Here is a 14,367-nt window from a genome sequence, read left to right as displayed (position 1 = left end):
GATCTAATATACTGTAAGCTGTAGATAACAGTAATTATTTACATGAGTTCCCTGAGATGGGAAGGTTATTTCAAGGTTTAAAGTGATACAAAACACACACTGTTTAATTTACATTCTCCTCTGTATATGGATGATGGCAATGTTATTATTTTAATAAAGAAAAAAAATTAAGTACTTTTTTTTCCAAATAGATATACAGCTGTCACATGACCCAGCTCTTTCCCAGCCTGTCTGCAGGGAAACATAAGCAGGAGGAGCTTCTAGTCCTCTGCTGCTGGTCATATGTTCAAAATGAAAAAACAGCCTTTGGCATACAGAATAAAAATAAATAATTAATATCAATAAACTTTTTTAGATTGTCATACCAATATATATTTGAAATAAAATCTTTATTGTTTTTTGGCAATAACATAGTGTAAATTTCTGCCAGTCACAGGCTGTGTCAGCTCCTCCAGCCTGTGTCTTAGAATAAAAGGGAGTTAAAGCCTCCAGCAATCAAAATATAATATCCTCTGCCCCACTGTGTTTAGCTGGTTAGAAGGAATGGAGGAGGGAGTGTGCTGTCATTTACCACTGTGTATATGCCCACATATGTGACTCTATAGTGACAGGGGCAGCTCAGATGTGATAGGGAGGAAATGCTCAACATAGATACTGAAAACCTGAGCATGTGCAGTAGCTGCCAACACTGCTATGTATAATCCTCAACTGCATTGGGGACATGGTCAAAAGGAAGGGATAGAGAACAACTGATCAACAATGCTTTTTGTAGAATACAGAAAGCAAATCCCTGTATGAGTATGAACAACATGTAAAACAGCATTTAGTGATCATTTTTTATGATGTGGGTTTAGTGACACTTCAAAAGGTTGAGAAAGACTGGACTAGATTATATTATTTATGACAGGGTAGAAACCTGGATATAAACCAGAAGATAAAAGGTATTTGTAAACCATGTTTATGTAAACAGGCTATTTATCAGTAATATACTACCAGGATTGACATTGAACCCACTGGATAGCAGTAGACTAAACACCACTCAATACCAAGTGGCATTCTTGGGATGTACAAGAGGGGAGATAAAATCACATAATGCTAGAATGTTATTGCCACCTAATTTTTACATGTAATGTCACATCTACAAAATGGGTACACTTGGATTCCACATTGTAAAAGAGGACCATGAAGTTATGAAGAGAGTTTCAAGGTGAGCAACTGAATAAATATAAATGTACAATGAATGACTTCTCTTTATCAAAGAGAAAAACTGAATATGTTTGGGAAAGAGATGTAATTGAATCAAAGTATTTCATGTTAAAAAATATATTCAAGGTCAAAAGGAAAGATATGACAGCTGTAGATTACATTCCAAGGATTAGGGAACATCATTTAGATTTTTAAGAAAGAAGGTTTTACCATCAGTTTAGAAATGGATTATTTCACAGAAAGAGTAGTTAAAATGTAAAATCAAGATTTTATCCCATTGCTCACCCTCCAAACTAAATTCTCACTACCACCAATTGAAAAACTTAACTACATCAAAATTACACATTGCCTAAACAAATAATTAATCCTTTGTATGGTAACGGTACCACTACAACTATCCCTCTTCTTAGACAAACTCAAAAACCAAGGAATATCACGATTCTATTCCATTCTGATAGATACAAAACTCCCAACTAAAACCTCATCTGAAATAAAATGGGAACAATACTGTCAGCACGCTATCACAGATCAATTGTGGTCCACAGAGTTTAAAATTACTTATAAAGGCTCCCACTGTGCTTCCCACTGGGAATCATACCTTAAATTGCTACACCAATGGTATTTGACCCAAATCCGCTTATAGGGTACCTACCTGTTCGCCACAATGCTGGAGACAGTGTGGTGAGACAGGCTCCATCTTTCACACAGTTTGGGCCTGTAAATCACTAACATCATTTTGGAATAGTATATTCAGAGTGATCTCCGAAATAACAGGCAACACGATCAAACCTGATCCTGCACTAGCCCTATTCCACATAGGTCTAGACAAACATTCTCCAGGGTCATGCACAGTCATCATACACATTCTATATGCAGCAAAAAATAATATTACCAAGCTATGGAAATCAACAGTAATACCACCCCTTTCCAGAGTAATTCAAGATCTGAACACCCAATGCAAAATGGAGAAAAAATTCTCACTAAACCACTTCTCCAATTCCAAATTCCGAAAAAATCTTGGGCTTCATGGTTAAATAACCCTAGATGTAAAATACAAGTTTGATGTTTTAATCTGATGTTCCGTTGACTGGCATGTTTATATTGTACCCCTCACCTTCCTGTTTTCTTCCCCTACCTATCCCTCCCCTCCCCCCTCCACACTTTTCCTAGATTCTCAATGTACAGGACCAAAGAACCCCATCTGAACCGATTACAGGCTCCAACATTTGACTAAAATATGCAATTACAAACTGTTTAATGCCTTATATGACTGTACATCTGTGAACCTGGTTTCCTTTCTCTTGTTATATATTGCAAAAACCAATAAAAACAAGTTGAATATAAAATGTAAAATCAAACTAGGTAATAATGGCAAAGATCACTAAATGGAATTTAAAAATATAAATTAAAAGCCTATTAAAAGCCAAAACATTTTTTTTAGTTTTGAATAGAGTAGGGAGGGATACCCCATTTTCAAATATAATATTAATATTGGACACAATGCATTTGCAAAAAGGATCATTCTCCTAAGTAGTCAAAATAACAACACACATTTTCAAAATGATATAAAAAACACATACTAATGCAGAGCCCTTCATATAAGCCAAAATAGTTCAAAATTTGGTTTTTAGAACTCCATAGATCTTATCATCTGAAGGACACCAAATATACTGTATCTTGATAAGATCTACGGAGTTCTAAAAAAAACAAAAAAAACCTACACATGTGGAAACCATGTATTCATACCTGCACCACAGTGTCTTTGATTAGGTTAAGTAATTAAATAATTAAAGTGCAGCTGCTATCCTATTTGATGTGATCAATTAATAAAGAATAAATAATATAAAGTATAAGTAATAATTAGAAAGAATAAATAAAATGAACAGCGCTTAAGTTATTTATTTATTATTTAAACCTATATATGTACTTTGAACTTTGTTTAGATGGAGTGCCTGGCAATTATATGTATTTTAAAATTATTTAAAATGTTTTATCATTTTGGCTACCTGAAAAATAATCATTTTGCAAAGAGAATAAAATTATATTCATTTTCATTTAAAAAATTTGAGAGATTCCAAACATTTCCTAAATGATTTATACAGCTTTAATTACCGGAGGATTATTTGTATTTGTTCTGGGTCATGGAGCTGACTGTCCTTGGAGAATCATGAAGATTTTTTTGCCCATGTGGAAAAATTGGCAACAGTTGCCCTCGAGTTATAACTTTGTCTCTAAACAAAAACTGCAGGAGTTATGAGAATATGCCAAGGATTTAGAAATATCTAAAAGAACTGTACTTTAAATAAAGTTATTTTAAATAAAGTTATTCCTGAACTGTAGCTCCCACCTCAACCAGCATGCCCTCTAGGTCTACCACTTACCTGTCTGCAATCCACAAAGACTTTTGCCTTCGGGCAAAGGCTCTTCATGGAAACTCTCAATCCTATGAGAAGGCTATCAGCCTTTGAGGTACACAATCAATGGCTTTTCTGTAAAAAATAAATGGAGGAACCATTGCACATCATAAAGAATGCAACACCCAGAGACTCCACGTCAAAGATCTCCATGAATCATGGACAGGTAAGTGGCAGATGTGGGGTGGATAAGGATAACTGAACTAAAAGCACAGTTAACCTCTAAATATTAGAACTTGTATCACGTTCCTAAAAATATGACATGAGACGTAAGTGGTTGTAAAAAAATATTGCATTTTGAATGACACTGCTGTGGCTGACTTACTATAGAACCATTTTCTTTCAGATTTCCATAATGGAATTCCTTCACAAATCTCTACTGCTCACGGTACTGGTATGTCTTCCACAAGCACCAGCCAACTGTCTTCTAAATGGTCAGGGCAAGAAAACACTAGATGGGATTCCTAAAGTAAATACTGAAGTGAAAACAGACTTGGGAGTACCTGAGATAAAAGGTTATTATTTGAAAAAATATCAGTATATTCAGAACATGATTATGGAGTTACATTACTAAATATGATAAAACATAATGGTGAAATGTTGTTCTATCAAACCCTGTCAGATGTTCCAGGCAAAGAAAATCGAAATGGGGTTCCTAAAGTAAATACTGAAGAAGTGAAGACTGACCTGGGAGAACCTGGAATAAAAGGTTATCATTTGAAAAAATATCAACATGTATAATCAGAACATGGTTGTGAAAATAAAGCGGAACTAAACCAATCAGTTTAATGGTTTAAAAAAACTGCATTCCTGGCACATCAGGCATGCTAACTGTGACATTTGCTTGTGCTCTCAGCCAAACTGTCAAACCATCAAATGGCTGGTGTCACAACTGGTCACATTTGCAGCACCATGGCAGCTGCAGATCCAACTGAGGCTAAGATAGCAGCTTCTTTGGCTGAAAAATATAGGAGGGTTTAGTTACGCTTTAAATTAGGTTCTGTTCACTACGACTGCTGCGACTTGAAAGTCGTGCGACTTCCATTGCGAGTTGCTTACGACTTGATGTGACTTCAATGGGACTCTGATGCGAATTTGATGTTATGCGTCTTTGGTTTTGGTAAAAAAAACTCTAAAGTCAGATACTGTTGCATCAAAGTTGCTAAGATTAAGACAATCCTTTTGACTTTTATAATTTTAACATTGCAGTGTATGGCACTGAAACTGCTCCAAAGATGCAGAAAAGAAAAGAAGTGCAGAACCTTCTTTTTGAGTTGCTCAAGATGGAATCATTTGAAATGAACATGTTTTGACCTGTCAAGAAACTTTATGTTTCACAAGTCACTTTCAGTTGCATGATAGGTCGCATCAGTGTGACCTTAGTAAGTATGATGAAACATAATGGCGAAATGCCGTTGTATGTTGCAGGCAAAGAAAATCTAAATGGGCTTCCTAAAGTAAATACCGAAGAAGTGAAGAGAGACCTGGGAGTACCTGCGATAAAAGGTTATTATTTGGGAAAAAAAACCAACATATTTATTCAGAACATGGTTGTGAAATGAAATATCATTAAACATAATGGTGAAATGCTGTTGTATCACACCCTGACAGATGTTCCAGGCAAAGAAAATCTAAATGGGATTCCTAAAGTAAATACTGAAGAAGTGAAGAGAGACCTGGGAATACCTGGGATAAAAGGTTATTAACCGCTTTCCCACTGCCCTATAGCAGATATACTACTACAGGGCGGCAAGGGTGCGCAAAATCACATATATATATATATATGTGATTTTGCATCTCCGAGTAGGGGGCGCATGCACGCCCTACTCGTGCCGCTATTCACGGCCTTGGTTGTCAATGACTGGGTCCCGGCCGGTGATTACTCGCCAGCACCCGGAGATTAAGGAGCATTACTGACGGAGGGAGAGAACTGTATGTACACAATACAATTCTCTACCCTGTCAGCTCCTGCACACTGTTTATGCAGAGCCGCATAGCAGTGTAGTTACAGTGAAGACAACACAGCACACAGTTAACCTTTTGATCGCCCCACATGTTAACCCCTTCCTGCCCAGTGCCTTTAGTACAGTGATCAGTGCTTTTTATTAGCACTGATCACTGTATTGGTGTCACTGGGAATGTCAGTGACACCAAGTCAGTTCCCCCCAGTGTCAGAATACCAACCACAGTCCCTCTATAAGTCGCTGATCGCCGCCATTACTAGTAAAAAAAATTTGTTAAATCCTAGTATATACACCGCCAGTTGTAAAACGCTATAACTTTCACGTAAACCAATTAATTTACACATATTGGGATCTTTGTTTAGCAAATACATGTAGCAGAATACATTTGGCCTAAATTTATGCCGAAATTAGATTTTTAAAATTTTTTTACTGGAGATGTTTAATAACAAAAAGTAAAAAATATTGTTTTTTTTCTCAAAATTGTCTGACTTTTTTTGTATAGCGCAAAAAATTAAAAAATGCACAGGTGATCAAATACCACCAAAAGAAAGCTCTGTTTGTGGGGAAAAAAGGACATAAATTTAATTTGGGTGCAGCATTGCATGACCATGCAATTGTCAGTTAAAGTAACGCAACTCCGTAACGCAAAAAATGGCCTGGTTAGGAAGGGGGGCAAATCCTCTGGAGGGCAAGTAGTAATTGAAAATGATAACATGTCTATTTAATAGTTGCAAAATTAAATTGGTAAAAATGATCAAACATAATGTTGAAATGCTGTTGTATCATACCCTGTCAGCAATGTAACGTATGGTAGCAAGAGAAAGTCTTATCCTGAAATTTCATTGGCTTCCATACAACTGCTACTACCTTTGTTGGTACTAGAGATTGGATGGTCGTTTCCTTTAATGCAGAAGACATGAAAAGTTTTTAAAAACTCAAGTCCATGTTTTATAATTGTAATGTGTTTTAAATACTGTTAGTATAACTGTTTGAAGGATTTAAGCTCACAGCTCAAGCTAATTAGGTATAACCTTTCATCTCATCTTCACCCAGGTATACTGAAAACTATTGGTATTGGCAAACCATCACTACCTAAAGCAGGCACAGATGTCCAAGGATTAGCTAGAAAGAAGCTAAATTTGCCTAGCTTGGGAAAATCAGGTAGACAATTCCCTTGAAAAGTTATTTTTGGAGTCCTTTTTTACTATATGTATTTTGTTATGTGTAAATAAATCAACACAACAACTTCAGATATACAGTATCGGAAGAAATGTATGTAATAAAGATAAAATGGGTTTGATTTAGTAAATGCAAATAGACTGTTCACTTTGCAAGTGAATTTGCACGCTGCAAGGAAATTTTCCCCAGAACTTTCTCAATGTGGTAAATTTCACTTTGCAAAGATTACCCAATCATGTGCAAGGAAAGTAAAAAAGAAACAGCATTAAATGTGCTGAAAGTTCACTTTACACAAAACACCCAATAATGTGCAAGGGCAATTAAAAAACAGCATTTGAAAAACACAGGATTGGATAATGGAAGTTAGCAGAGCTTCATCATTGGCTAAACTCTGGGGATAATTCCCTTGCAGAGTGCAACTTCAATTGCAAAGTGAATAGTCTGTTTGCCTTTATCAAATCAACCCCAATAACTCTCTTCTCTCCTGCAGGTGCTGCTGCCAAACCTTGTACTTCATCATTGGTAGAGCTATGTCAACGGGTCACCAAAATGGAATCAGGCAAGTGCTGAAACAGATCCAGTTATTATTATTTTTTTAAATGTATGTGGTACAAAAACTAAAAGTAGTCCATTATGAAAAACTACGTTCGTAGATGTTTATCGGGATGTAGGAAGAGAGGCCATGATTCACAACATAGGCTTCAGAAAGTATCTGCTGACTTCCCTCGTAAAGGTTGTTTACATGTGACGGGAAGGAAGCAGATTATAGTACAGATTATAGAACATTCAGAAAAAAATAAATTGAGTAACTTTTTAATTTTAGCCCAACTGCAGTATTTTCCCAATAATATCAGTAGCTCCCTAATTGCTATAACTTCTTGTCTGCAATTGCACTTTAATCTACTTATGAAATCTTGCCTATGCGGGGCACAGGAACAGGTTTCCTTTAATCTAACCCTCCCAAGCAGTATAAAATGACCTATATGTAAGCATATCTTTTGCTCCCCAACATTTTTTTTCTGTTGTTAGGTAGGGCTAAGAGCTCCCTTTGTAACAGCCTCAAATCGGTCCAGTACTGTTGTATGGATTGTGTCACATACTCTTCTATATTCAGTAGTACTGGTAATTTACTTTGGCTCTCAGTGCTGAATGGAACAGCGGAGGAGTGAGGAGTGAGGAGTATGTTACTAGTAAGGGGTGATCATTAGGAACTTTTTCTCCTGAGTGGGAAAAATACATTTTCTTTAGGGTGCACAGCACAACTGCCAAATTCATACTGACTTTTTAAGCGATTTCAGATAGACTTTTCACAATAATTTTATTGTCTTTTAACTTTAGCGCTCAAGCTGCTAGAATTTATTCAAGTGGTAGGAGATAAAATGATAGTCAGCAGCGGTAAGACTGAGGAAATAGAAAAATCCAAGACCACATGCCAAGGAATCGGTGGCCGTATGGCCACTCCCAGGAATGAAGCAGAGAACAATGGTATCTCATTCTTTACAATGAAGCATAATCAATATGCATACTTGGGTTTGAAAGAAGGACCAAAAGCTGGTGTCTTCCATTATCCCAGTGGAATACCTGCACTTTATACCCGCTGGAGCAAGAATGAACCCAGTGGCCAAGGACAAGAAAACTGTGTGGAAATGTATACTGATGGCAAATGGAATGATAAGGGTTGTAACCAAAGACGCCTCACAGTTTGTGAATTGTAATTCATATGAACATAATTCTGTTATTTTTTTGTATTTCTAAAGTGACTAATTAAGCATATCATCAGCAACTATAAATATTGCATACGAAATATAATGCATGGTTTGCTTCAAATAAAGAGGTATTTACATATGAGTATATGTTCATATAATTTATAATGGTATATCACGAGATTAATGATTATTATATACATGACAATAATCATATTCACAAACTGTAACTAAGCGTGTTCTGTGATTATGAAATAAACCAATCGCATATCATCATCCCTGGCTATTCTTTCTACGTACATTTCAATATCAGTTTGTCCTCCAACGTACTTTTGGTGACCCATCTTACAGACACAGCTATCTTCCGTACACTTCTGCAGCTTTATGGACTATAATGTGCTTGTGAAAGCCTATATCCATCTCTATGGATAAATAGAACTTATATATTAGCAATTTAGCACTGATGTAGAATTAATAAAAGTAGCCGCTCATCAAAATCTTGCAATCGTGATAATCATATACAATGATCTTAAATCAATATAGCATAAACAATAATGTGTCACAAAAAATGTGAAATCCAAAATCTCAAAAATCTTTCTAATGTGACAGTCCAACTGGTGACCATTTCTTGCAGCTCTGAATTTGTGTTCCATCACCGTGTATGGCTGAGATATGAACTCACCAGATCAGCTCGGCCAACAAAGTAGCCAACAAGCTTGTGAACAGAGATCCTGCATGCCATGGGTGTGATGCACAATCCTGCAGAATCCCCCAACCTCCTCCAACCAAATGATAATAAACCACCTTCTCCATTCTCAGTATTATCTTTATTCGCTATTTTCCCATCTCTTCCGAACAGACAGGAGCTGTGTAGAGCCCCGCTTGCTGGTCAGCTGTGTTGCTTCCCGTGCTCAGGACAACACACAATCCGCGCTGACCCAGCCAAGCCTATATGTTAGCATGGCTTTTCATTATTAGCATTTATGCTGCTGTTTCAGGAAATAAAAATGTCATGCTATATAGAGATATATAGAGATGAAAGCTCACTTCAGTTCTTCTTGGTGTCTGTGTGTGTGTGTGTGTGCACAGTGCTACCCCTGGATGAGCCATTGGATATAAGCTGTCTGTATACCTAGAGAGGACACACCTTGCTCTCCCAGCACTTACAGACACACCTTGGGGTACTTCAAGGAATTTATTTGAACAGAAGTAGCCTGAGGTAAAAAAAATGTGTAAAGCAATGTGCCAACAGGCAATAAAACAATATATTGACCCATATAGAAAATTGACTTAAAGGATATGTAAAACCAACATTTCATATTCCTGATATGTGCCTGCTGTACCTTGTACGAAAAAGTATCCTGTCCTCCTTGTATTGCTTCCTTTGTGTGAAATCCCTGGTTTTCCTGCCTGTCAACCTAAATTCCTTTAAAAAAAAGAAAAAACACACACTAAGCAGGAGAGCAAACTGTGATCAGTTATCTAGCTGTGCAGTGAACTAAGCCAGAAGAGAGACATAGTTGCAGTGACCTTCCCTCTCCCACCTCCTTCAGTTTATACAATGGACAACCTCTTAGCTGTACACCAGACACTCCTTATCAGTATTTTGATAGGACTAGCAGAATCTAACCCCAATACCTGTCTCAGGGGCCTCACAAAACTGTCAGATTTGCAAGCCTGAGTAACTAGAGTTTTAACAGATACCCTGCCTGGTCTCAGGCACATCAATCATTTAACAGTCATAGATAGTTAGCTGGTGAAATGGCCAATACACATTCCTGATTGACTGGTTATAAGCAAAGACTCAAAAACTTCACTGTATTTCATAAAATACATGAAATTCATGAAATAATACCAGCAAAGTCAGAATAAGGAAATATTTACCTCCCTTAGTTAATTTGCAGCGTTTTGAGCACAAACAGTATTACCATAGGAATACCGGGAGCAGAACAAGCCCAATTCCTCTCCTAGGCGAACTGAGCATCCGAAACCTGTCATATCTATATTCATTCCAAAGGTAATTGAAGCGTTGTGAGCACTGTGGTAGTTCATTGAGTCTTCCTGTCAGAAGTATAGGCTTGCCCATACTGTATGTACGAGCAAGCACATACACCGACAGTCAGCAGGAGACCTGTATGGCATCAGCAATCTGCTGATTGCTGGTGCAATGCTTTACAGGGGCGTCAGCTTGCCTAATTTCTTTTGAAAAACAGCTAAAACCCTCCCTGCCTATATATCCACAACATAGACACTAATTATTATGTAGTCCCAAGATATGAAGGAGAGCTAATTACTCTCTTTGGTAATGCAAGAAGTGTGCACAGGACACCTCTGAATCTCTGACATGATCAACATTTAATGTTGCACTTGTAAAAGAGACATAACAAAACAATTTCAACTGACCTCTAGTTTAGCTTGGTAGGATTTTTGTTTGTCAGAGGCTTGTTAGAAGCCTGGGATGAGTCAGCCTGGGAGTGAAGTAGTGGGTTCACCTCAGAACAGTCTGAGAGGCCCTCAGGTCAGAGCTTCTGGAGCCCTTCCACCCTTCCAGAAACTTCTAGCACTTTCTGGAAGAAAGGCGAAGGATTGGAGTAGGCCCAGATTTGAATGTTTAGGGGAACTTAGCCAATCCCCAGGCAGGAGGCTGGGCCAAGGACAACCCTTACATATGACAGAGCCTGTGAAGCAGGGGAGTCGGGTGGAAGATGGTCTGAAGGAAGGTGTTGGAGAGTGGAGTCAGGGAGATGGGCCTATCTACAGGCTGGTTGCTGGACAGAAGGATCTCTACTGTGCCAAGTTTCCTAGGGAGGTCAATCCTGTCAGTAGGAAAGGAGCCAGCCCAGCATAAGGTCTGAAAACAGCTAACAGGACAGAACAGTGTCCTGGGCCAGATAAAAGGAAAGGGAGGTCAGGTGCAAGACCCAACTAGTTCTCATCTGAGATTAGTTAAGTGGCAGATCTTGGAGTCCCTTGCCTGGGGAAAACCTTAGTGCAGTTGGGTGAAAGAGGAAGGATTCATCTGGGGTCTGAGGAGGTACATCAAGGGAAGTGAATTGCTCCTTAAAGAGACAGTGCTTTTTTGCTGATCCACATTTTTTGTACAGTGTACAGTTTGCAAAGTTTGTCTTTAAGTTTGCAATTCATTGGGCATCCCATATACCCTTAGACCCAATCCAAGTTATTAACCCCTCAATAAAAACATAAAAAAAAAACAGCTCAAGGACTGTTCACTGACTGTGTGTGTGAAGATGTGTAAAATGAGTGTTGCCTGGCCGTGCAGAGCTTAGATGGGACCCAATCAAAACTAAGCAGCCCTTAAGCAGGTAGCACTACAGTATATTTAGCAAATAAGAGGAGTTCATTCTTATGCATACTTTTTGGGGTCTACCTTTTAATTTTTCATGTAGGATTCATACAATTTTCACCAAGAATTTACACATATTTTTAACTGGATTTAGTTGGAAAATTTGAATCCTGGGTAAAAATTATACAAATCCTGTGTAAAGACATTTATAAATAGACCTCTTAAAATGATATACAGAAAATGTATTTCAGAGCATTTTGTAATGGAGGCATAATTGTAAATAATAATATTAATAAAATATCCATAAAGAAAAGAATGAAAATGAATTGAATGCTCAGGGCATCCAGAATATCACTACAAAATAAAACACAATAATTTTGCACCAGCAAACGGAAAGAGGTGCAAGCACCAGCAAACAGTGAGTTGCAAGGTACCCTAAGGAAGAGAAAATTAATTCTTATAGAGGGCACAATGGTAAACTTTTTGGGCTGTACAAACTTGTCTGTTCTGCAAAAAAATATTAAAGTGGTTGTAAAGACTGAAGGTGTTCAGTCTGTGGGGCACCAGTGCCCCCAACCCCCTCCATACTTACTTGAGCCCCATTGCAATCCAGCGATGTGAATGACCACTTCGGCTGTCCCAGGTCTGTGCCTCCTCATTGACTGAGACAGCAAGCGGGAGCCATTAGCTCCCACTGATGTCAATCACAGCCAGTCAGCCAATGAGGAGAGAGAGGGGCGAGGTCAAGCCGTGGCTCCATGTGTAAATGGACACACGAAGCACAGGGTGCCCCATAGCAAGCTGCTTGCTGTGGGGCACACTACAGGAGGGAGGGGCCAGGAGAATCTGTGGGAGACCCGAGAAGAGGAGGATCCAGGCTGCTCTGTGCAAAACCACTGCACACATTAGGTAAATATAGACATGTTTATTTTCCTAAAAAATAAAAAATGAACCTTTAGAATCACTTTAACTGCCTCTTAATTTGGGCCTTTGGTCACAAATAACCTGGGTAAGGCTAATGTGTTAAATACATTTTTCTTTACTTTATAAACAGGAAATAGAAGGATTTGTTAAAAGTAATAATAATGCTAATACCAATGTAAGGGAATAACCCATGTGGCTGTCATATAACAGGGTCTGAAGCAGTTCCTTAGTATACTCATAGACTCTTTTGTTTGAATATTGGAATTACATTTGCACTATGCCAATCAGTTAGCAGTATTTCAGTCATTAAGGAGTCTTAAAAATCAGGAACAGCAATCTGGCTATTACCGAACTAAGCTCCCTGAGGACTCATGGGTGTAAGCCATAAGGCTCTGGAGACTTGTTTATAATTAGAAACAAGCAATGTAATCAAATATCCACAATTCCTGAATTTATTAAAACTTAAAAAAAAAAATATGCACTCACATATATTGGTGCTACAATCTGCGCCAGATACAACTGCATATATCAACCCACAGCACTATTGCAGATCAGAGATGTGTGTGGAAGCTGGCATCTCTCACCCATCAGTCCCACTGAGGATTCTAGCTCAAACACAGCACTCTCCTCACCACTCAAGTAGACTATGGTCCAACCATGTCCAGATCCCCTCCAAACTAATGCGTTTCATCATCTCTGGACTTTCTCACAGACTGTGGTCTTTTATATGCAGTTGTATCTGGTGCCGTTTGTAGCACCAAAATATGTGTGAGTGCATATTTTATAGTTTTAAAAAAATCAGGTGTTGTAGCAATATTAAGCTATGTGGATATTTATTTGTATGTTTGTATGCATTGCTTGAGGAAATGAAATTAAGAAAACGGAAAAACAGTGAAGAGAGGAGAAAAGAGATATAAGGAAAGTTCTGCTGAAAAATGCTGTTTTCAGCCTGAAAATCTAGTAAGGTCTAAGGATCATTCACACCATACATGCATAAAAACTGATGGGAAGCCTGCAGATTTCACTTTCATAGACATCAGTTTACCTTAGTTTTCATGCATGTGGACATCAGTTTTCATGCACATTTGTTATGCACAGATTGGCATCACATCCTGCGTCATCATTCTGTCCCCACTAACACCGTCCACCATTCGGTCTCCACCATCGTTGTCCATCATTCTGTTACCCGCATCTCTGTCCACCATCCATGCCACCATCATCTCTGTCCACCATCCATGCCCCCACCATCTCTATTCACCATCCATGCCCCCACCATCTCTATTCACCATCCATGCCCCCACCATCTCTGTCCCTTCCATGTCTGTCCTCCATCCATGTCCCCACCATCTCTGTCCACCATTCATGTTCCCTCCATCTCTGTCCACCATCCATGTCACCACCATCTCTGTCCTCCATCCACGTTCCCACCATCTCTGTCCACCATCCATGTCACCACCATCTCTGTCAACCATCCATGTCCCCACCATCTCTATCCACCAACCATGCCCTCACCATCTCTGTCCACCATCCATGTCCCCACCATCTCTATCCACCATCCATGCCCTCACCATCTCTGTCCACCATCCATGCCCTCACCATCTCTGTCCACCATCCATGTCCCCTCCATCTCTGTCCACTATCAATGTCCCCTCCATCTCTGTCCACTATCCATG

General features: G+C 38.6%; 1 protein-coding gene across 5 annotated transcripts; it reads left to right on the top strand.

Moving 5' to 3' along the window:
• The first annotated feature begins 3,971 nt into the window (after positions 1-3,971).
• LOC149458196 (pulmonary surfactant-associated protein A2-like) lies at positions 3,972-8,742 on the top strand. 5 transcript variants are annotated; one of them, XM_089682483.1, is made up of 7 exons: positions 3,972-4,135; positions 4,243-4,329; positions 5,049-5,126; positions 5,232-5,318; positions 6,638-6,745; positions 7,254-7,322; positions 8,102-8,742. In XM_089682483.1, the coding sequence occupies exons 1-7, from the start codon at positions 3,976-3,978 to the stop codon at positions 8,476-8,478; spliced, it is 966 nt and encodes a 321-aa protein (XP_089538609.1). In that variant the 5' UTR covers positions 3,972-3,975; the 3' UTR covers positions 8,479-8,742. The 5 variants fall into 5 exon arrangements, with proteins under 5 accessions (XP_089538609.1, XP_089538611.1, XP_089538610.1 ...); XM_089682485.1 differs by lacking the exon at positions 4,243-4,329; XM_089682484.1 differs by lacking the exon at positions 5,232-5,318.
• Positions 8,743-14,367: the final 5,625 nt, after the last annotated feature.

The sequence above is a fragment of the Staurois parvus genome, unplaced genomic scaffold (genome assembly GCF_062004578.1).
Source record: "Staurois parvus isolate SC_StPar_1 unplaced genomic scaffold, SC_StPar_1.0 ptg000291l, whole genome shotgun sequence".
Classification (NCBI taxonomy): Eukaryota; Metazoa; Chordata; class Amphibia; order Anura; family Ranidae; genus Staurois; species Staurois parvus.
Note: the sequence above shows the minus strand (reverse complement) of the source record. Positions and strands in the feature narration are given on the sequence as shown.